This window comes from Convolutriloba macropyga, chromosome 13 (genome assembly GCF_964194025.1).
Source record: "Convolutriloba macropyga chromosome 13, txConMacr16.3, whole genome shotgun sequence".
NCBI lineage: Eukaryota > Metazoa > Xenacoelomorpha > Acoela > Convolutidae > Convolutriloba > Convolutriloba macropyga.
In genome coordinates this window covers 24,834,785-24,857,759 of record NC_134480.1, presented here as the reverse complement: position 1 = coordinate 24,857,759, position 22,975 = coordinate 24,834,785, and the positions used below count along the sequence as shown (strand labels likewise).

Sequence of the window (22,975 nt, the reverse complement as noted above, 5' to 3'; positions counted from 1 at the left end):
TAAATAATGTTATCTAAAAAATATAATCCTTTTATTGTTAAATCTAAGTCTAAACACCAACCTAAATCCAAGTATTAAGGTTGAAGGTAAAGGCTTATCCAATGCAAATAAGAAGAAAAACAGATATTTTTTATGCTAAAGGATTTGTTAAATGAAGTTGGTCTGACTAAGACTATAACTAGAGTTTTAGCTATAGCCATAACTAGAGTATTAACTATAACTAGAGTATTAGACATAATTATAAATAGAGTATTATCTTAAACATAACTATAGGACTTCGTCCATATTTCACCATAGTTTTAACTATGGCAAGAGTTTTAGCTTTAGCTATAGCAATTATTAGAAATTAATAACTATAGCTATAACTATAACCAAAACTATAACTATAACTTGAACTAGATGTAAAGTAAAGCTTAGTACATCACCATCAAAGTCAATTGGTCTTCCTTGCTCATCTCTAATATGAAACTCTGTATATTCTATTGTTTTAGGTAATGAAGTGCGGAGAGAGCCTTATAACTAAATTGTCATTGATATATCTTAAAACATTAATAGTAAACAGGAATTAATTGGGATGTGAAAGTATTATAGACTAAACTATATATTATAGTTATATTATAGTTGAAGAACAAAATAAATCTCTATCTATTATTATAGATAGAGATTAAACTATATCTATTATTATGTTAGATGTAAAGTAAAACTAAATACATCACCATTAGAGTCAATTGGTCTTCCGCGCTCATCTCTTATAAGAAATTCTATATATTCTATTTTTTTTTAACATTTTGATGTAGTAAATAATTAGGTTTAATGGTTTATCATGCAGCGTGGTGGTTCTATTAGATTTAAAGTAAATAGTAGGTCTATATCATCACCATTATCTTTATCACCAGATATCACATCACAGAGAACATAGATTTTATTCAAACCCATAATATTGATAATTTTTTGAATTATTACATTTACCCGCCTAATATAATTTTTCCTAAGTCCTAATAATGATCCTAATGAGTTTTCTACATCATAGTTAAGTGCACCTTAGTTTATTTCCATTTTACATTTTATTGTATTTTTATCTTCTTTGATTACAACATTACCTTCAATTTCTTCTTTTATTAATTCTGCTATTTCAGATAAATCAGATCCACCCAGTGTAGTAGTTGAATATAATTTTGGAGTCCCATTATTATAATTGGGAAAAGAGGTATTGTTAGACTTTGTGTTAGAGCTAGAGCTAGGGCCTACAGTAATACTAGAACTAGAAGTTCAGCTATAACTACCTAAAATCTCACGAGCATATCAAAATTGATTGTTCCTTCTTTTTACGTTAAACACTACGACTTACGAGTTATAAACTGATAATCTGATTGACCCCAATTTTGTATTAAGTATAGGTTCATTGAAGTGAAATTCTTCTGTTGATTTTATCATTCTAAAGTTAACTGTATGTTCTTCCTGGTTTTAGCGCCTCATGTATCTTTTGTAGTTCATAAAAAATTAGGTTGTCAGTCATTTTTAGCATTCAAATAATACATTAACTAGAGTAATAGCTAAAATAACCAGACTATTAGCTAAAAATAATTAAAATTTTGTAGTGTAAAATTGAACTTCCAAAAAGAACGGATACATATGTATAACAAGGACATACACAATAGCAAAATAATAAGTTATAAAAAATAATCTAGCAACAATGAATACAGTTTACAATAATATTAATATTTGAATTAGTAGAGAAGAGAATCATTTAATATTACATGAATCTTATTTAGAGATAGAGTTTATGGTTTCAGATCACGCTGGTGCATTATTAAGTAATGGTGATAACGTAAGATTAGTTAAATATGGTGTTTTAGCTGTACTTAGTTCTATTAGACTAGAAATTATTAGTGGTAAAACAATTGAATATATAGATCATTACCATCATAATGTAATAACTACTAACTAGTACTAATGACGAATATGAAATTGGAATTGTTAGAATTCAACAAGAAAGAGATAAGCAATTCAAGAATGAACATTTAGATGCAAAAAAAGTCATGATTACATGATGATTGAAACGAAAGATCTATTTGGATTTAGGATTTAGAAAAGAATATATATGGTATAGAGTTTAAGTTAATACTACAGAAAATTAATAACGATAGAGCATTACTTAGAGTCAAGGCAGGGGCTGGTGCAGTACCTAATCAGTGTAATATAGAAATTAGAGATATGACTTGGTCTGTACCTTGTATTGATCTTATTAATGATAACAGAATAATAGAAAGGATTGGGTAAAAAGAATAACATAGATTTTGGTTTCTATGAAAGAAAGACATTTTACAAGAATGTACCAGATGCTACTAAGATTGTTATTCTTGTAAAATGTCTTTCTTTCATAGAAACCAAAATCTATGTTATTGTTTTTACCCAATCCTTTCTATTATTCTGTTATCATTCATAGGATCAATACAAGGTACAGACCAAGTCATATCTCTAATTTCTATATTACACTAATTAGGTACTGCACCAGCCCCTGCCTTGACTCTAAGTAATGCTCTATCGTTATTAATTTTCTGTAGTGTTAACTTAAACTCTATACCATATATATTCTTTTCTAAATCCTAAATCCAAATAGATCTTTCGTTTCAATCATCATGTACTTATGACTTTTTTTGTGCATCTAAATGTTCATTCTTGAATTGCTTATCTCTTTCTTGTTGAATTCTACCAATTCCACTTTCATATTCGTCATTAGTACTAGTTAGTAGTTATTACATTATGATGGTAATGATCTATATATTCAATTGTTTTACCACTAATAATTTCTAGTCTAATAGAACTAAGTACAGCTAAAACACCATATTTTACTAATCTTACGTTATCGCCATTACTTAATGATGCACCAGCGTGATCTGAAACCATAAACTCTATCTCTAAATAAAATTCATGTAATATTAAATGATTCTCTTCTCTACTAATTCAAATATTAATGTTATTGTAAACTGTATTCATTGTTGCTAGATTATTTTTTATAACTTATTATTTTGCTATTGTGTATGTCCTGGTTATACATATATGTATCCGTTCTCTTTGGAAGTTCATTTTTACACTACAAAATTTTAATTATTTTTAGCTAATAGTCTGGTTATTTTAGCTATTACTCTAGTTAATGTATTATTTGAATGCTAAAAATGACTGACAACCTAATTTTTTATGAACTACAAAAGATACATGAGGCGCTAAAACCAGGAAGAACATACAGTTAACTTTAGAATGATAAAATCAACAGAAGAATTTCACTTCAATGAACCTATACTTAATACAAAATTGGGGTCAATCAGATTATCAGTTTATAACTCCTAAGTCGTAGTGTTTAACGTAAAAAGAAGGAACAATCAATTTTGATATGCTCGTGAGATTTTAGGTAGTTATAGCTGAACTTCTAGTTCTAGTATTACTGTAGCCCTAGCTCTAGCTCTAACACAAAGTCTAACAATACCTCTTTTCCCAATTATAATAATGGGACTCCAAAATTATATTCAACTACTACACTGGGTGGATCTGATTTATCTGAAATAGCAGAATTAATAAAAGAAGAAATTGAAGGTAATGTTGTAATCAAAGAAGATAAAAATACAATAAAATGTAAAATGGAAATAAACTAAGGTGCACTTAACTATGATGTAGAAAACTCATTAGGATCATTATTAGGACTTAGGAAAAATTATATTAGGCGGGTAAATTTAATAATTCAAAAAATTATCAATATTATGGGTTTGAATAAAATCTATGTTCTCTGTGATGTGATATCTGGTGATAAAGATAATGGTGATGATATAGACCTACTATTTACTTTAAATCTAATAGAACCACCACGCTGCATGATAAACCATTAAACCTAATTATTTACTACATCAAAATGTTAAAAAAAATAGAATATATAGAATTTCTTATAAGAGATGAGCGCGGAAGACCAATTGACTCTAATGGTGATGTATTTAGTTTTACTTTACATCTAACATAATAATAGATATAGTTTAATCTCTATCTATAATAATAGATAGAGATTTATTTTGTTCTTCAACTATAATATAACTATAATATATAGTTTAGTCCGTAATACTTTCACATCCCAATTAATTCCTGTTTACTATTAATGTTTTAAGATATATCAATGACAATGTAGTTATAAGGCTCTCTCCGCACTTCATTACCTAAAACAATAGAATATACAGAGTTTCATATTAGAGATGAGCAAGGAAGACCAATTGACTTTGATGGTGATGTACTAAGCTTTACTTTACATCTAGTTCAAGTTATAGTTATAGTTTTGGTTATAGTTATAGCTATAGTTATAGATATAGATATGTTTATAGTTCTAGTTATAGTAATAGTTATAGATAAAGATATAGTCTTTGTTATAGTTATAGATATAGTCTTTGTCATAATTATAATTATAGATAAAAATTTTTTTGCAGTTAATACTATAGATTTAGTTATAGTTAGATAAAGACTATAAAACTTTCATATCCCAATTAATCCTCTACTTACCATTAGTAATTTTTTAGATCTATCAATGACAATGTAATTATAAGGCTCTCTCCTTACTTTATTACACATTTTAGCAAAATCTTTATAAAAATTTTATATTCGTTAAAGAAATCTCTGTATTGATTGAAGTAATTACCTCTTTGTTCAAATAATATAAATATATTTCAATTTTCTTCTACATTTCGTCTATCGAATGAAAATAGGTTTTGATTTAGATAAAACATATCACAAATGTTGTCTACCTCTACAAAAGTACTCATTGATAGCTGGTTTTTTTAGCTTTCACATTATCAAATATCACGAGTCTCTTTAAGTCTTTGGGTAGATCACCAGGCGAGAGTTAATCTTTTATATCTATACTAAACTCAACATCTGCTTCATCATTGACACTCTCTACACCTTCGTATTGATCATCAGTAGGACCTATGATATATAACTTATCAAAGTATATACTATCTATAATTAGATTTTTTAATAAGAATTCACTAGGCCCCGATATTATACATCTAAAGTTATCAGGAAATATAGCATCAACAAATATGTGTTCGTTTCTAGCCTTGATTCTAGATCTTTGTTAATAATAATAGTAATTTTAGTTTCACTCATTATAACTGTTGCTATTTCTATTGTTATAGATTTTGCTATTGCTATGCCTATTGTCATTGCAATTTTCATTGCTATAGATATTTCCATTACTATTATCATTATCATTGCTATTACTATTATTACTATAGCTATTACCATTTTCAAAACTCCAACATAAGCAAAGACATTTATCATATATCCCAGGATTTTTACATTTATTAATTGGTATATTAAGCGCGCTAGTTATTCCAAATCCATGATCAATAAAATATATCATATATAAACAATAAGCACCACAATAAGATTCATTATATTATTGTATTCTTTCATTAGAGCCTAGATTTGTATATTTGTGTAAAATTAAAAGTGGTGTTTCTACTCCAAAGCTATCAAAGTAATGGGTTCTAGTTGTCTATCTTTTTATGACTAAAACCCATTGAGTGCCATCAGTTGGGTGTAATTTAATAATAGAATTATACCCTGCATCTTTAATTGTTTTCGGTGGTTGGTCTCGCATTTCTGATTCATTTGGAATTGGACTAATATCTTTACCTATATCCTCTATCTCGATATTACTCATGGCTTTATTCTCAATGTTGTGTTTATTTTTAATTTCTTTAAATGTTAAGATAATCATTTTAACTAGTATATTATTTCAGATATAAAAATGGAAACTTGAGAGCCTTTTTGTTATTTTAATTATATCCGCACTTTGATATATTCAATACCAAGCAAATATACAATTGTTGAAGAATAATTTGGCTGGTTTGCAGAAAGAAATTTAATGAGATTTGATTATGAGAAGACATCACTACACACTATTGTTTTTGGCGCGTCTGTTACTGGTAGGACCTATTTTGTTAGACAGTTTTTAAAGTTATATGAAAACTACGAAGATTATATGAAGACTATCAAAATAATCATATTATGTAGAGATAAAAGAGATTGGATGGATCCAAAAACCAATGAACTCTTGGGCGAATACTATGTGTGATATAGATGTGACCCCTAAGGGGAATTTGAAAAATCTCAAAAATAGTGTGATTGTTCTTGATGAAAGGGGAATAAATTTGATAGGAAAGTTTATTTTATTATTTCACAGAAGGTAGGCATGATGATACTCAAGTGATAGTAATATGTCACAAACCAGTCCAAATAGATAATATGTCAAGGGTAAATACTGGCACTATCTATATAACTAATAATGGTAATGGTCTATTTAAAAAGTTCAAGGAAACATTTGGTATAAAACACGATGTTGGCGAATTAATTGATGAGGTCAGTAATGATTATAATTCTCAAGCAATAGCAGAAGAATTTCATAACGGCATGATTAAGTTCGAAATGAACGACACCTCTTTTATTATTTTAGATAGAGATAAAACTTTAATATATGACTCAATGGTTGTTTCAATAGAGAAAAATTTTAAGAACTCTATAGTTTGAAAGAATTAAAAGAAAAAGAAATAGATAGAACTATATCATATATGAGACTATTAACGATAGACCCCGTAGATAGAAACATTATTTGCAGGGACAGTTTTAAATCCTGTTTCAATAAACTTCTCGTTTCTAGAGGAATTGAAGTACAAAACGATGGTTTAAAAATAGAAGTGGTTAGTGCCAAATGGACGAAATGGGGCTCATATATTTTTGGAACTATTAGCTCGGCGTTTATGATGTATGATTATATAACCAAGCAGCTCAATGAAAACGGCTGGCTATTGGCCGGTGCTGCAAGTACCATAAGAAATAGAACAATTACAATGATTAATGGCGGATCATATGGTTATGGTGTTGGTGAAGAAGACGAGATGGTGGACTTTGTTAGTGACTTGAGGAGTATAGAGGGTACAGCCCGATCGAGCACCCACGCAATGGAATGGTATCTGTTCTTGGTACCCAATTAGACGAGGTCAAATTAAACAAGCTATATGAAGAATATATAAATAAAACGACAAACTTAAAATAAAAAAGGAAAGGATACTATAAATAGAATGATAAAAGTGAATGTTTAGTTTTCGTCTTCTTAACTATGTTTTTTGATTATGTGGCAGAAGGACGAGAAAATATAGATAATAGATATTATGGTTTTGTTTTTAATAAGGTTGGTAGAAGATTTTTAAATGGGTGTATGGACTTTAAAAATCGTAGTCGTAATCTAATTGAAACTTTAGACCATTATAAATAATGTTTTGTCGATTTTAAGGCTGGCAGTTAATTAATTCTCAGTGGTCATTATAAAATATTTCATGGAGGTAAATATATAATTATTGATTGTGGTTATAGATTTCTAGGGGGTTTTTGTATTAAAAATGATTGTTATAATAGGTCTAGTGTAGTTATTATTGCTAAGACTAGTACTAATACTAACACTAGTGCTAGTGCTCATACTAGTGATAACCCTAGTGCTAATACTAGCGCTAAGGTTAGTGATAACACTAAAGCTAAAACCAGTGCTGGTGCTAGTGCTAGATCTAGCACTAGTGCTAGTGCTAAGACTAGTGAAGAGACTAGTGCTAAGACTAGTGTAGAGACTAGTGCAAGGGGTAATCTGAGAAGCAGGTTCACTGATACTTGTGCTAACACTGGTGATGATGATAAGCATGTACGAAGTGGCTTCGCCGATATCTATAATATTGATCAGAGAACCTGCTTCGCAGATCAGGAGACAGGTGTAAAAACATGTATTAAATCTAATACTATAATGACTATAATATATTTTGGTAAAAATAAAAGTACATGTAGACAATGTCTAGCAGAAAAAAATTGTTGCAAATATTGTCCTTCTCTCATTTCTAGAGGTAATATTACAACTCATGTTAAGATGCACGGCGCAAACTATAATTGCGGGCACTGTAATAAATTTTAAAGAAATTACTGGAAAATGGTGTTATTATTAGTCAATTATGAGCAGCAGATACAATTTTATTGGAAAATGATTAGTAAGTAAACTATCTTGGTAAACTATATGGGTAAACTATCTTAGTAAACTATCTTACTCATCAATTGTCTAGGCACAAAAGTAAAGTATTTTTCCCTAAAGTAAACTATTTTGCTTAGAAACTATTTTACTAAAATAGAGCCTTATTTCACCTTATTTTTTATGATTTAGTATTTATTATAGCCCTCTTACCTTATTAATGATTTAGCATATAATTATAACCTTTGGTCTTATTTATGACTTTGTATAAAATTATAACCTTCACCCAAGTAGTGGGAGAATAGTACCCTGTGCGCAAAATTAGGGTATTCATTATCTTCACCCTGCGCACACAGAACTCCCCGCTACCATTAAAGTTTTAATTTTATTTGAATTCAATTACTTTAAAACAAACCAATTCAGAGAACTTGTATATAAGTATAATATTAAGTTATAAAATAAACGAATAACTTTACTAGAGTTAAGCTGGTGCTTTTTCAATTTGTTTTTGCAAGTTGGTTTTACATGCTTATTACACGCTCTCATTAGTTACACTAGTATCTAGGGATGTCCACTGGAGACAGTGGGATAGAAGTCGATTTATCCGTCTGATAACGGTTAATTACCAGCTTGACTCTGTACTAATGGATTGCACTAAGTGAGACAATAAATGTTAGTTTTAAAAAATATTTAAATGGAAATAGAGTGCAATGGTGGTGGATATAGCCGGTACTATAGTAGTGTATAAAACAGGAAAACCGATTAGACACGTGATTTGGAGCATTCCTATTATTTAAGCCAGCATCGCGGGAATGGTCCGAATCTTGTGGCTGGTCGTTTTCCCTGCTTTATGCACTACTTTCCTTTCCGATAAACATTGATTGTTCAATTCTTGAATATTTTTTTTGTTCATTGTGCCTACAGGGTGGGTTATGGGCATTGCCAACTGCCTTAGTTTGGTATTGCTGTAAAAATGTTATCAGGTCGTGAGCTAAGTCAATTCTTTAGATTGAGTTCGAGGATTTATCCTGCTGTTTTTTAATTGCTCTTAAACGAAGTTTGTATTAATTATATTAGTCCTGGTCTTTGCAAATTTGCTTGACTGATTTCTCTTCTGAGCCATTTGGCTTTTCGTCCTCGAAAACGGGATAAACAAATAGCGCCCAGCGGGCAGTAAGTACTCTTAAAGCCTTTCAGATCACTAGTTCCAAGGTATGCGATTCACAGAAAGTGTCTTGGAGACTTATACTTATGGTGTGAAGTGCAGTTCTTAGAGGTTTAACACCCCCCCCCCCCATACACACACACACATCAGCCTATCTCGCATCATCCCCCAATCCCCACACTTGCACATATTTCAAGCCGTAAGGGACCGTGCAGCCAAAGACCACCCTCCCGCAACAGTGGGAAGGTGGTCTTTGGCTGCACAGGTCCGTACGGCCTGAAATATGTGCAGGTGTGGGGATTGGGGGGTAAAGTGAGATAGGCTGATTTGAGGGGGGGGGGGGGTTGTTAAACCGCTAAGAACTCCCACCCTCCCCCCGCTGTTGCCCCCCCCCCCCATCAACCCCCCCCCCCCCCCCCCACCAGTGCACCCCTACCCCGCTTCGCTCGACGTTAGTCGGTTGTTTAATTGGTTTTACTTTTTGGTTATTAACTTGAAATAGATGGCATCAGCTTACTGTAGCAGACTTAGGTGTTCAATGTGCTGAAACTGGTGTAAGGCCTGATGCAATGGGAAAAGTTCAGTTTTCGCTGTTTTTTGAGCCCTGAATACAGCAGTTTTACCTTGTTTTGTCTGTGCTTCAATTTTGTTCGTTTGGTTAATTTTGGGAACCGTTTTTCTCTTAATTTTTTAGGGCATAAGATCAAAACTTTGTTAATGAAGGAATGTTAGCATTACAGAAGCTTTTTGATAATGTATTTTCTAAGATTTTTAGCTCCTATTTTCAATTTTGAATTACTTTTCTGTGTTTAGATCTGTTCTGCCCGGTTTGGATCGTGTTTATCGTGAATTAATATGGCGTTTGTCTAACTTGATAAGGAGATTTTGGAAGGTATAATTACTTTTTATGGCCATTTTTGAGCAATTTGTTTTGGTACTGCAAATATAAACACGCAAAACGATAGTAATTTCTTCAGTTTTTTCTTTCGAAGTTTTTTTTGTCTTTTCTGATTTTTTTCCAGCCCTAAGGGCCAGGAAAGATCCAGGGTTTGATAATAGGCTACTGCATAGTTTCTTGTGGCGAATTGTTTTCACCATTTTAATATCACCAGTTGTAGTAGTTTATTGATAGCCTTTGATTTTTATTTCCGAAAGTTACGATTTTCAATTTTATCGGTGTTTATGGGACAGTGGAACTTTGTTGGGCATCAAATTGGGTTACTGGATAGTTTATGAAGACAATGAAGTGGTTCTGTTGATATTAATATCCCGAATTTTTGCAACATTTTAATAAAATTTGCATTTAATTTCAAATCTTTTTGAAAATTTTTAATCACTTTGAGTTTATCGATATTTAAGGGCCAGTGAAACTTTTCTAGGTTTGCCAGATGTGTTACTGGTGAGAGTCGAGAGACAAAAAATGACTTTTGAACATGTTAGTATTGCGAAATTCACGCTAAGTTTTGCAGTTTTCAATTTTAAAGTTTACATTTTTTGGAGGTTTTCTAAATTTAGTGGCTAATAAACCCCTTTCAAGGCTTGTGCGTTTGATAATGGCTATATTTATTAATTGCTCTTGAACGCAGTTCATAGCAATTATTGTAAACGTGTGTGTCTTTTTTTTAATGTAAAATTTTCGCTTGACGGTTTTGACTTTTCGAGTGACTTTTACGCCCTTGACTTTTTGCATTTCGCGTGATCTAAAATTCTCTCTCAATCACAATTTCAAGCAACTGAACTCAATTGGCGGCAATTTAATACTAAGAGTCAAATAAAAAATGCGCCGAAACTGGTGTCATTTTTTAACTTTAAATCTTAATAGTGGTATATGTTAACCTCTAATGTGGTTATTTGAAGCCCACTATAGAACTTCTTAGTCCCATTTAGGCTACCCCTCCCCCCCACCGACTGAAGCAGGCTGCAATTGATTAGAGCTCCCACTATTCGTTCAAGAGCAATTCTTCCGACGTTTAGTCGGTTATGTTTAAATGGATAAATTTTGGCCTTCAGCTTGAAATCTTCAAGAGTTTTAGCAAAGATTATAATGTTTGTTCGAATATTTTTAACTTTTAGGCTGTTTCTCTTTTTGGCTTGCATTGTTCAATAGATCTGCTGGTCAAATATTGTAGTTTTAGGTATTCATTCAATTCTTTGGATTGTATGTCAGGACTTGTCCCGTTATGAATTTTGTTTTAATCCCGATGTGCGTCAACCGCGGCTATTTTCTATTCTATGTTCTCGTTTTTGATTATCTGCACGAACTAATGAATAGAATATTTAATCAGTACCGCGTTTATTTCCAAAAAGTTGAATAAAATAAGGCCCCCTAATTTCTGATTAAAGAAAGTTGAACATCAACTGTAGATTGCTCGAACTCTATTTTGACGGCAAATGAAAACGTAATGCATTTCATTTTCTACATTTATTCGTGATCGATTCTGGCCGTCTGTTGGTTATAAATTGGAGTTTGGTTTGTACTATTTCATGGCAGCTGGTTTTGCAAGTCAAACTGTTTGTTTTGAATTCATGCAATGGTGACATGCAATCATCTTTATAGTCGGCTGAACAAACTTTTTGGCCAAAGTTGACGACTTTTATAGATACAACATTTAGGTCAAATCAATCCTAATAAAACAAATTATAGTCAAGACATTTGCCAGCAACATCAGTTTCTCTGAGTTCAATGTGTTACTACCGATGATTTCTAAGTATACATTAAAGGTTTTTTATTCAATGCTTGATATCTAATCAACGAAATGGGAGCATCATTTGCAACCGCAGTCTGAAAGATATCGGACTCGAATACAATTTTGTCTTGACTAGGTTTTGATTTTTCTATAATTGCGTGCTCTCAGATCTTAATAAATTAAAAATTTTGACTCTTTTCTTTTCAACACCAAAGGCTATTTTAATTACTTAGATATTTATTTTTTTCATTTGTGGTGTGTTTTTAAAAACGTATTTCGAAAAATTATTGTCAATTTACAGTCCGCGTGTACATTTTTCCGTTTTCTGCCGTTCCTTTTCTCGCTGTCTTCGGAGTCATTAGGAAAATCTTTCTGCAGTGGGTTTCTGTCCTAATATTAATTTTATAGATGCGAAGCTCTAAGCTGAGTGAATCTATATTGCAGTGTTACGATTCGGAGAGGATCATTGGTTTAATAGCCGCCTCAGCTTTTCAGCCGGCTATTATAGCTCTTCTAATTTATTACAATTCAAAGAATTTGAATTGTATTGGGGCGCTGTCTTTTTTTTAAGATCTGTTCACACATTTTCATGATTTTTGAAGTCAAATTGGAGTAGTGATTTTGGTCACGCCGAAACAGGAAATGGAGCGAAAAAGCGAGTGGTTTTGCGGTGTGAAATTTTCTCGCTCTAAATTTAAAAAGTAGAGTGAGAAAACGGTGTTTGAACAAAAAATCGCTTCCTCGGTAGTGGTTTTTTGTTCACATGCGGCAATTTCACTTTGATGTTTTACTGTTTTTTTTTCAATTTTTTGGATAGGATTTTTCTCTTATTAATAGCCGCCCTCATCTTCTCAGCCGGCTATTATAGCGCTTCTATTTTTTTTACTTCGTCGAACTTTCTTTCGCTTTACCATTTTGCCACTTTCTGCGTGAAATCTTTTTGACTTCTCTAGGCTAGTTTCACGCTTAATTTCACGCTTAAGCTAGTGTCATTCTGCTCAAAGTGCTTTTAAACAGCAGCTGCTCAGCAAAGCAATTCAAAATGAAGAGAGTCAGTATAAAAAAATCAAAGTCAGAAATAGAAACGGGATAAACCCATAAAGCCCATTTTTAGATGCCCGGAACTTGAACTTTGTTCTCATAAGTTTTAGTTACTATCTATAATGCTTATTGGTATTGATACTAGACCCTGTAGCCTCTCACTGAAAGACAGGAGTATATTCAACTACGAAATGACATCAAAATAAATTGCACTTAAAAATGTTTTTGTACAAAAATCAAATTTTGTTAATATTTTCTTTTCTTTCAATCCCAATAGAGTTATGGGAATCAACGGCGGCTATTTTCCGGCAATCTGCCGGGTAGTTTTGATTTTCTCAATCCATTCATAGTTCATTCTAGACCTAGTTTTTTGTTTGAACCGAATTTCCATTTCTCGCTAAATGTTTTTTTGTTCACAAGGGGAATTTTTACATTGACTTTTTGTTTTTTTTTGTTAAATTTTTTTGATCTGATTTTTTTTAGAAATGGTTTTTCCAATTCACTCAGTCCGTTCTAGGTCTAGATTTTTTATTAGTCAATGAAAGTTCTTTGAATTGTACGCAAGGACTTGTTCTGCTATGTTCTTACAATTCACACAAATTGATTTGTATTGGGGCGCTGTCTTTTTTTGAAAGACCTGTTCACACATTTTCATGATTTTTGAAGTCAAATTGGAGTAGTGATTTTGGTCTCGCCAAAACAGGAAGTGGAGTGAAAAAGCGAGTGGTTTTGGTGCGTGATTTTTTTTCGTTCAAAATTTAAAGTAGAGTGAGAAAACGGTGTTTGAACAAAATTTCGCTTTCTCGCTGGTGGTTTTTTGTTCACATGCGGCAATTTCACTTTGATGTTTACTGTTTTTTCGATTTTTTGGATCGAATTTTTTTAAATTGTTTTCCCAATCCATTCATAGTCCGTTTAAGGTCTAGTTTTCTGTTTAGTCAATGAAAAATCTGTAAATTGTACGTCAGGACTTGTCCTGCTATGTTTTTTTTACTTCGTCGGATAAAAATTTTTCGCCTTACCTTCACAGCTTGTTCAACAATTTGCGTGAAATCTTTTTGACTTTTCTAGGCCAATCTCACTCTTCTCTCATTCTGCTAAAAGTGTTTTTAGACAGCAATTGCTCAGCAAAGCAGTTAAAAATGAACAGAGTCAGTATCAAAAAACTAAATCAGAAATAGAAACGGGTTAAACCCATAAAGCACAATTCTAGATGCCCGCTACTCAAATTTTGTTCTTAGTAACCATCGCTAATATTTATTGGTATTGGTACTAGCCCCTGTGTCAATACGATGAGGGGGTATGTTGAGCTCCAAATTGGCCATCAAAATAGTTCGCACTTTGAATTTTTTTGTACAAAACTCATTTTTTCAGTAGTTTTTTTCTCTTCTTTCAGTCCCAATCTTGGTTATGGGAATCACGGTGGCGATCTGCCGGGTATGTTTTTTTACAGGAAGTAGTTTTGTTCATGCGGCTCTTTGAACTAAAAGCGAAAGTGAGAAAAGCTGTTATGCTGAACAAAGTTTTGATCAGCGTGAGACGTTTTTTGATCATTCGCTGCGTTCAGTGAATGACTTTTCGAATTGGATGACAGAATGGAGCATATAGATAACAGTTTTTAGCTTTTTTCCGATCAATTCGCCCATTTTTTGTTTGTAATTAATAGCCGCCGTCAGCCTCTCAACGGCTGTTATTTAGGCGCTCTCCTTTTTTTTTTAAAAAAAAATTCGCATTACCTTTTGATCACGTTTTTTTGTTTTCACGTTTTTTCACGTTTGACTTTTGACTGTTTCAACGGAATTGATTTTAAATATTTTCACCCATTCAATTATTCGATGTGCATCAATTCGATGTGCATCAAGCGCGTAAACGACGGCTATTTTGCGGCAATCTGATGGCCATGTTTTGGCTTTTTGTGGAGATGCTTTTTAGTCGAAGCTCTTATAATATGTTACGCACTGAAATTAATATCACTTTATTTTTAAGAGCCTAACTTCATTTCAAGTGTAAAACGGGCACAGATTTGTCAAGTTGTTAGTTATTTTTTGGCGTTTTGATAGCCGCGCTCATCTATTCAGCGGGCTATTATTGCGCTCCTATTTTTCTAATTCGTTGAACAAAAATTTGTTTAGTTTTACCTCATTTTGCCGCTTTTTCGACCTTTTGCGTGAAATCTTATTGATTTCTCTAGACTAGTTTCATTCGTCGTCCATTCTACTCATTTTTTTTAAAAAAAGAAATTGCTGAGCAAAGCAATCTACTAAGAACATAATTTGTATCGAAAACAAAATCAAAATAGGAACGGGATCAACACATAAAGCCCCATTTTAGATGATCGCTACTTGAACTTGGTTCTTATCAGTCCTAGTTACCATCTCCAATGCTTATTGGTATTGATACTTGAACTTTGTTATCATAAAGCCGTGTTTTAGATTCCCGATACTTGAACTTTGTTCTTATCAATCTTAGCTACCATCTATAATGCTTATTGGTATTGATACTAGCCCCTGTAGCCTCTCATTAACTAAGTCTTAGTATAGACGGTTAAATGACGAAAGGTATCTGTTTCACTACTTTCATTTTGGGTTTTAACTTGAAAAATTATAGAAGTTTTCTTTCATTGTTTACATTGTCCACATTCTCCACATTTCAGCATGTGTCATGCTAGGATTCTCCTGATGACTATTGTTTTCATAGTTCTTATTCGCTCTGGTTTTATCAGTTGTTTAAAAAAGCTAAATGATTTTAGCCTGTTTCGTAGATGGTTTATTTCATTTTTGATTGCAGTTCATTTTGTTTTATGTATCTCAGCTCTGAGATCTTGCTGGAATACGGTTTGAAAGTTTTGACTGACAATTAATTTTGAAAAACTTTAGGGGGTCTCAGTTCTACTATTGAACGATTTTTCGGCCTTCTTTTATTCGGTTTCTTGTTTATTTTTGATAAGTTTTGTTTTTGCAATGGTTATAACTCATTTTGTGTATGTTATTTTCAACGAGATAATTTTATTTAATTTTTGTCTCAATTGCTGTGACTAAAAAAGTCTCGGTTCCTAAATTTTTGTATCCTTTTTTGAATCTTGAACAATTCTGTTTAGTTTCTATGTGTCTTTTGACGAGCAGAGTTGATTGTAGAGTTCTCGTTTTTTTGAAACTAGTATCATGATTTTCATGTTAATATTAGCCCTGTCAGTTTTTAGCGTATTAATATTTGTCCATCCTAAGAATATTGGCCGTTTTTCAACACTGCCAAATGTTTCATAATATGAATTTTTGCGGTATCAGGATTTCAGTGCGTTTTTTAAGGCAGAGTTATATCTTATATTTCAAATATATGCGGCTTTTTTGTACTGTTTTTGAATGATGCCGTGATTGTCTTTCCTTTAATTTGTTTCGATTATGCTAATGCTCAAATCTTTCTCGTTATGACAGCGGTGTAATTTTTTGATCAAAGTTGTGGTATAAAAACAATTTTTCAAGTCAAAAGTTATTAATACACGCTTCAGGCGGCTATCATAGTGAAATCAGAAATAGAAAAGGGATAAACCCATAAAGCGCGATTTTAGATACCCGTTACTCGAACTGTGTTCTTAGTTACCATCTTTAATGATTATTGGCATTGATCCTAGCCCCTGTGTGGTCTCACTACGAAACAGGAGTATGTGCAGCTCCAAAACGACTTCAAAATAGTTCGCACTTTAAAATTTTTTGTACAAAAATTATTTTATTCATTAGTTTTTTCTTCTTTCAATCCGAATCTTGGTTATGGGAATCAACGGCGGCTATTTTCCGGCAATCTGTCCGGTATGTTTGGTTGTGGCTGCAAGTGCGGTTTTTTGAAGTTCTGAAGCATCGAGTCGGTTTCGAATTTCTGGCTTTATTTTACGAGTCAAAAAGTCAAATTTTCTGAAAGACTGTTTCCTCTCTAGCGGCATTTGCGCGCGTGACGTCAGTTCTCACTCACTCTCGCAAAGTTGTCTTCATTCTTGTGATTAGATTTTGATCCTACATGATCTATCTCACTCAATAAAATGACTTGTTTTAGGTCAAAGGTCAAGGGAACTTTATGTGTGTAATAAAGGTCCCTAATAAAAAGCATACCAGCGTAGTGAATTTTAGCAAGCCTGATTAATTTATCGCTGAATGGTTTTTTGCATAGTTTTTGAGCGGCGTCGATAACTTTTTCAACTTATATCTGTCTCTATCTACATTATACGACACACAAGTCTGTTTCGCAGCTATTCCGGCAATCTGCTTTTGATGTATATTCCGGCAATCTTTGTTTTTCATTTTGATGTGCGCTTATCAACGTAAAAGATGACAATTTTTTTAAATTTAGGTTCGACGGAGTTTAGCCTTCTCTTTGCACGTGATGGCCCTGATGCTGGGCCCGGAGATTATGATGCACGACCTGGTCCAGGTGTTCGACTCTTTCCTCAACGACTTAGACGACGTCAAATCGGGCATTCTCAAACATTTCTCAGATTTCATCCGGCTCCTTCCAGCTGGCCAGCACAGAGAGGTCTACTTGGGACGGTTGTCTGGTTTCATTAAACCAGACAATGTTCGTAACTGGCGCTTCCGTGAAGATTTGGCCTACCAACTGACTCAGCTGTGTGAGCTCTACTCCAGTGAGAGCGTAAAGCGATTCATCGTGCCTTTGACAATTTCACTCTGCTCTGACAGAATTGCACAAGTTAGGCAGTGTTCTTTCTTCCTTGTGGCAACAATCATTGCCAAATTCAACCGCGAGAGAGCTTTCGATGTTGCCAACCACTTCAAGTGTCTTCTACTGGACAGATTTGCCAAGTGTAGCATGTTTTTTGGGCGCCTAACTTACGTCCAGATGTGTGAGGTTGCTATGGGCCAATCGAACATTGATGTTGGATTGTTCAGTCGGGACTTCCTTCCTAGTTTACTGGCTTTGCACGCTGATACGGTTGTCAATATCAGAATTGCACTCAGTAGAACTCTAAACGCGCTTTACGTTTCCAGGCCTCAATTTGTATCGTTCAAACCAGTTGAACCTCAATGGACAATTGACGATGTTGTGCACATTCTTGCCCAGGACTCAGATCGAGATGTGAGATCCTTCTGTTTGAAAAACGAGACTATATTTGCAAACTCGTTTTTGAACACGTCTGAAGACTTCGATTCGGCCCTGAACAACACAGCATCAAATGCAACTTTCGTTGTCTCACAATCGGGCGACAGTTCATCAGACGATAAAACCGTGAGTTCTACTTCAATTGTAAATTCTCAGGATTCGCCCTTGTCATCTCCAGCAGGTCCAAGTCAAGGCTTAGACTTGAACCAAAACACAATGCCCGAACCCTCCTCTAATATCGGCAGACATCTCAAGTCAGTTCTGGATGAGATCACTCAAGGCACCAGTGCAGACCAGTCAAGCGATGTTGAAACGTCATCAAATGACGATTCCTCACCTTTGAGTCCGGAAGCTGCTGAGAAATCATCCGGAGAGGACGAAGTATTCCTAGACGATACGTCGGAAGAGACGGGTGATGAGAGATGCAAGATCTCAAATCTGAACCAATCTGAATCGGACATCACGGTGACCGGAGATACGAATAACAGTTCGTTGCCCGACCAATTGCATGTAGTGTCTGAAGATGTCCAAGGTATTGATGCAGTTGCAGCTGAGTTATCAAGTCTGGTTCTGGAATCGGAACAGACGGAATCCTCTGAGGATGCAACTCCTTCCGACGGCAGTTCACAAGATTGTGACTCGAATTGTTAAGGGTGACATTTCACACGTTGGCATTGTATTAGAAGAATTATTTTAAATGATGGAATTAGAACCGTTTCTCATCGTTGCAACATAACTTGCAATCACTTTTTGACAAAGTTTTATTGTTTTACGTTTGTTTCAAAAACTTTTTATTTTTCTATGACTCATTTTCCATATGTCTAATTTGTTCATTTAAATCTGCAAAGTTCCCCCTCCCTCTGACCCGCCCGCTATCTCTCCCAGTTCTTTCCCACTCAAGTTGGTTCAATATTGTTAACTATAATTTAGCTTAGCTTTCAAATCTTTGACTAATTTCATATTTCTTCCGTTGCTTTTTTCGTATATTCTAACGCTTAAATGAAATCAATTATACTATCCACATTGAAAAATTAATGAAGCATGTCTGGTTCAATGGTTTAAGCGTGGATCTGTGCTCTTTTTCCCCACTGAATTTGTTTCAGTTTGTACAAGTTGCCGCTGCGAATTATTTTTTAAAATACATCACGAAGGTCTTTTTAACCCATGGTAGATTTCTCTATTTAACACAAGAAGTACGAAGTCTAACGATTACATTTTTGTCCGTAAAAAATTTGTTCAAATGAGCAAAAGAAAAAAATAAGAGCTTCGGTGATTTAATATTTGTCAATTCAATTTGTCGCTATGCATTTTCTCTTTGTAATCTTGCGAACTTTCACTGTTTCCTTCTTTATGGAAATTGGCAGATTTTGGATGCACAAGTTTAAACTTCATCACTTGATAAAATAAAATGTTAGTTTTGTCCGACAAGTAATTACACAATGGCCTATATTGTTTTTCATCTAATGCTTGTTAACTGTGTAGTTTAAAGATGGCGACTATTAGCGGGTTAATTATAGAAGGAACTGAAAGCATGATTAGGATAGAAACATGTACTTAAAGAGTTTTCGCTGTTCTAATCCTGGCAAGCGCTAGTTGTAAAGTTGAGTTTAAATACAGTTCTTCTGCGTAGATGTACTGATAAAGGAAATAAAAAAATAAGTATGACTTATGTAAACTTCGAACGTAGTTATCAGATTTCGTTCGTAATAATAATAATAATAATAATAATAATAATAATAATAATAATAATTTCTGTTATAATAATTATAATAAATAATGATGAACAGTGTGGGAAGTAGAAGGAAACAGTGTGAAGTAGAGTATGACCTTCTTGGTATGCATTGACAGCTGCTGATTGAACTAGAGAAATGATGTTCCTCCTCTTATCGCATCGATATTAGATGATGATGATGTCTACTGCTAAATTGATACGTTAAATTAGATGCAATAGCCTTCTGGACCTCAGAGCCATTCAACACCCACCATTCTCAATCTTCCTTCTTCCATCTCTTTGTTTACCAGTGATCATTGCAAACACCTGTTCTCCCAAACCCTACCCTCAAAACTCCGCTCACAAATATAGGGGAAAAATCGGTTTCATAATTGGCATAATTCTAGTCATTTGTAGCGCGATGCCAATTGGAATCTTCTGAGCTTGTATTTTGTGGAATGGAACAGTGCTTATCATTAACAAACTAGTTGTGATTGATGGAAGGGGAGGGTGTTTTGTAAGAGGTGTAAAAGCGATCTATGATCATGCAATCTGTGTGCTACAAAGTGATTCATTAGCGGGGTACAGATCGTGCAAGGCCTCATTTGTGAATAACACAAATGAACAACACTTGATTTGGTTGATTGTAGAAGGGAAGGGCTGTGCTGTCATATTGTATGTAATTGAAAGTAGTCTAATCTCTAGCAATCTTTAAATTTTGATCAGATATGCGAGTAGTGTTGCTCTCTAATTACAGTGGTCCTCCTTTTCAGTACAATTTATTCTTCTATTCTACTCTCCTTTTCGTAAAAAAATAGCCTGCTCATATGTTTGAATCAAGAGCTCAAAGTTCGAAACGGAAACACGTTGAAAAACTAAGAGAAAAACTTCAAGGGCGCCCTAATTGATGCCCACTGGTATGTTGTGGGTTTTTAATTGCTCTTCAAAAAGTTAGTAGCAATTATTTTAATCCTATTGGTCTTTTCAATGCAATTTTTTGTACTGCCGGTTTTTCGCCTGACCGTTTTTGTTTGCGACAAATTTTTCAACGAATGTGATAAAGCGCGAGGGTCTTAATTCGCTGAGCAGTTCTAAGAGCTTTCTTTGCTTGGCAATTCATTGAGTTTCCGAAAACCCCATACCACTCCCAGCCTTACGCAATTTTCTCCCGCCACCGCTGAGTTGTAGGCTTAAATTGTTCCCTTCCTTGTCTTGTTTGCCCTACTTTATCCCTCATTGAAGATAGGCTCCTTAGGGTCAAGCTTGCGACTACAAAAGCCAGTCGTTTGAGAGCAATTTCTCCGACGCTAGTCGGTTATGTGTATGCTTTTAATTTTGGTATGGTTGCTGATATTAGGAGCTAGGTTCAAATTTGTTGGTCAATTTTTTTGTAGAAATGGCGGAAAATGCGAGGACGGCTTTTACCGGACGAAATTGGAAAATTTTTAAGCATGTTGCAAAGATTTTTGTTACGATAATATGACGTCACAATCACTTCAAATCTGCTTTTCGTTCATGCAATTTCAACAGAATTGCGTGCGTCGCGTCGTTTTTCACTCTTAGCAAGAGAGTTTTTTGTTCATTCGCGTTTTTGGTCACACGTGACATACCTCACTCTTAAAAATGACCTCATTATGAAATTGACTTCTTTGATAAAGAAATTCAAAGAGATAAGGTCAAATGATTGCGTGTCACTCTAATTGATTGGCATTGAGGGCATATAATAGAAGCAGCAAATAAGTTAAACAGATTTTTAATCAAAATATATTATCTCATCGAGTTTCTTTTTTGGTCTGTTTTTTTTAATATCTTTTTGAAACTGCAGATCTACAAAGCTATTCTGGCTATTTTCTGGCAATCTGCAAGCTATGTTTTTAATAGCAGCCGTCAGCCTCTCAATGGCTATTATATAGACGCTCTCATCTTTTTTTTTTAAATTTGCTTTTCCTTTTGATCACGTTTGACATGTCACGATTTTTCACATTTGATTTCACATATGTCACTTGCTTTTTCAACTGAATGGATTTTAATTCTCTCTGCACACTGAATTTCGCAGTAAAATGAATACGGTCAATGTCAAAAGAGCAAAATCAAACGAAAACGGTTTAAACCGATAAAGCCCGGTCATTAAGTCCTAGTTCAGTAAGGTATCGAAGATCATTAAAGTGGTTGCTAGCTGACACTAGTATTAAGTTTAATAGCTTTCAGTTTCGAAGCTGAATTACGCCTAGCTTTAGAATCTAACTGAAACTGCACGCCAAATTATAAAACTTTTCGACTCTGAAAAAAGTTTCGGTCAAATTCTATCGTTTTTGTTCCAATTCCGATGTGCATCAAGAGCGTCGACGGTGGCTATTTTTCGGCATTTTGCCGGCGCTGTTTTTGTCGGATTTTTCGGCGGTGGCTTTATTTTAAACTTTTTGTTCAGCTAATTCTGCAATCATTTTTTAGATGAAATATTCGAATTTTGTCTAAGCTATCGGCCTAAATTTTCCTGAACATTCGGCTGATACAAGCTGCTTTTGTTCAATTTTAATCTAATTGTTGACCAATTTTAAGTTTCTTTGCACTTGTTTAAAATTTGTTACCCTTACGTTATTATTCCTATTTTTTCACAAGCCATAAATAGTTTTTTTTCAGATTTTCGCTGAAAGCGTAAATTGGCGGGATTCAGCAAGGAAACTTTGTGATTTACAAGGCTTAAATATTGACGACTACCTCCAAGATTTTATTGGGGGAAATTTAGCTTCATTTTATAGTTTTTTATTCTCTGATTTGATTTTCACACGATTTTGGAATTTTATAATGGTTTGACTCAACAGAGTTATTAAGTTTGAGCTTATTACGTCTAATTGTATCACGGTAGGTCAATTCCCCATAGATTTAAGATAACCGTCGGTCTTCAATCGAATAGATGTCTTAAATTATTTGAACTTTTGGTCAGCTGTGATACCTTAATTACACAAAAATGGGGGCTATATTTTTATGGTAGTATAATAGAAAAGACCCGTTTATTGGTGACAGAACGGTCAGAGGTAACTTGCTTGCCCAGAGCAATGTAGTGGTAAAAATAGAAATAAGTTTTATTGACGTGAAACTGCAAATTTTATACGTCAATGTTAGCTTTATTGGAGCTGGTTTATCGGCTGTTGTAAAAAAAGACTCGGTATGGCTTGCGATGTTTCGAAATCGACGGTAGATGAGTCAGTAGTCAGTGCATG

General features: G+C 33.8%; 1 protein-coding gene across 1 annotated transcript in view; it reads left to right on the top strand.

The window, feature by feature from the left end:
* The window catches only part of LOC142352025 (serine/threonine-protein phosphatase 4 regulatory subunit 1-like), a 41,751-nt gene extending 22,722 nt beyond the window's left edge, over positions 1–19,029 (top strand). The window contains exon 3 of the mRNA XM_075404359.1: positions 17,276–19,029. Coding sequence (XP_075260474.1) covers positions 17,276–18,694 — 1,419 coding nt within the window. The 3' untranslated portion in view covers positions 18,695–19,029. The remainder of the gene's footprint in view (positions 1–17,275) is intronic.
* The last annotated feature ends 3,946 nt before the right edge of the window (positions 19,030–22,975 follow it).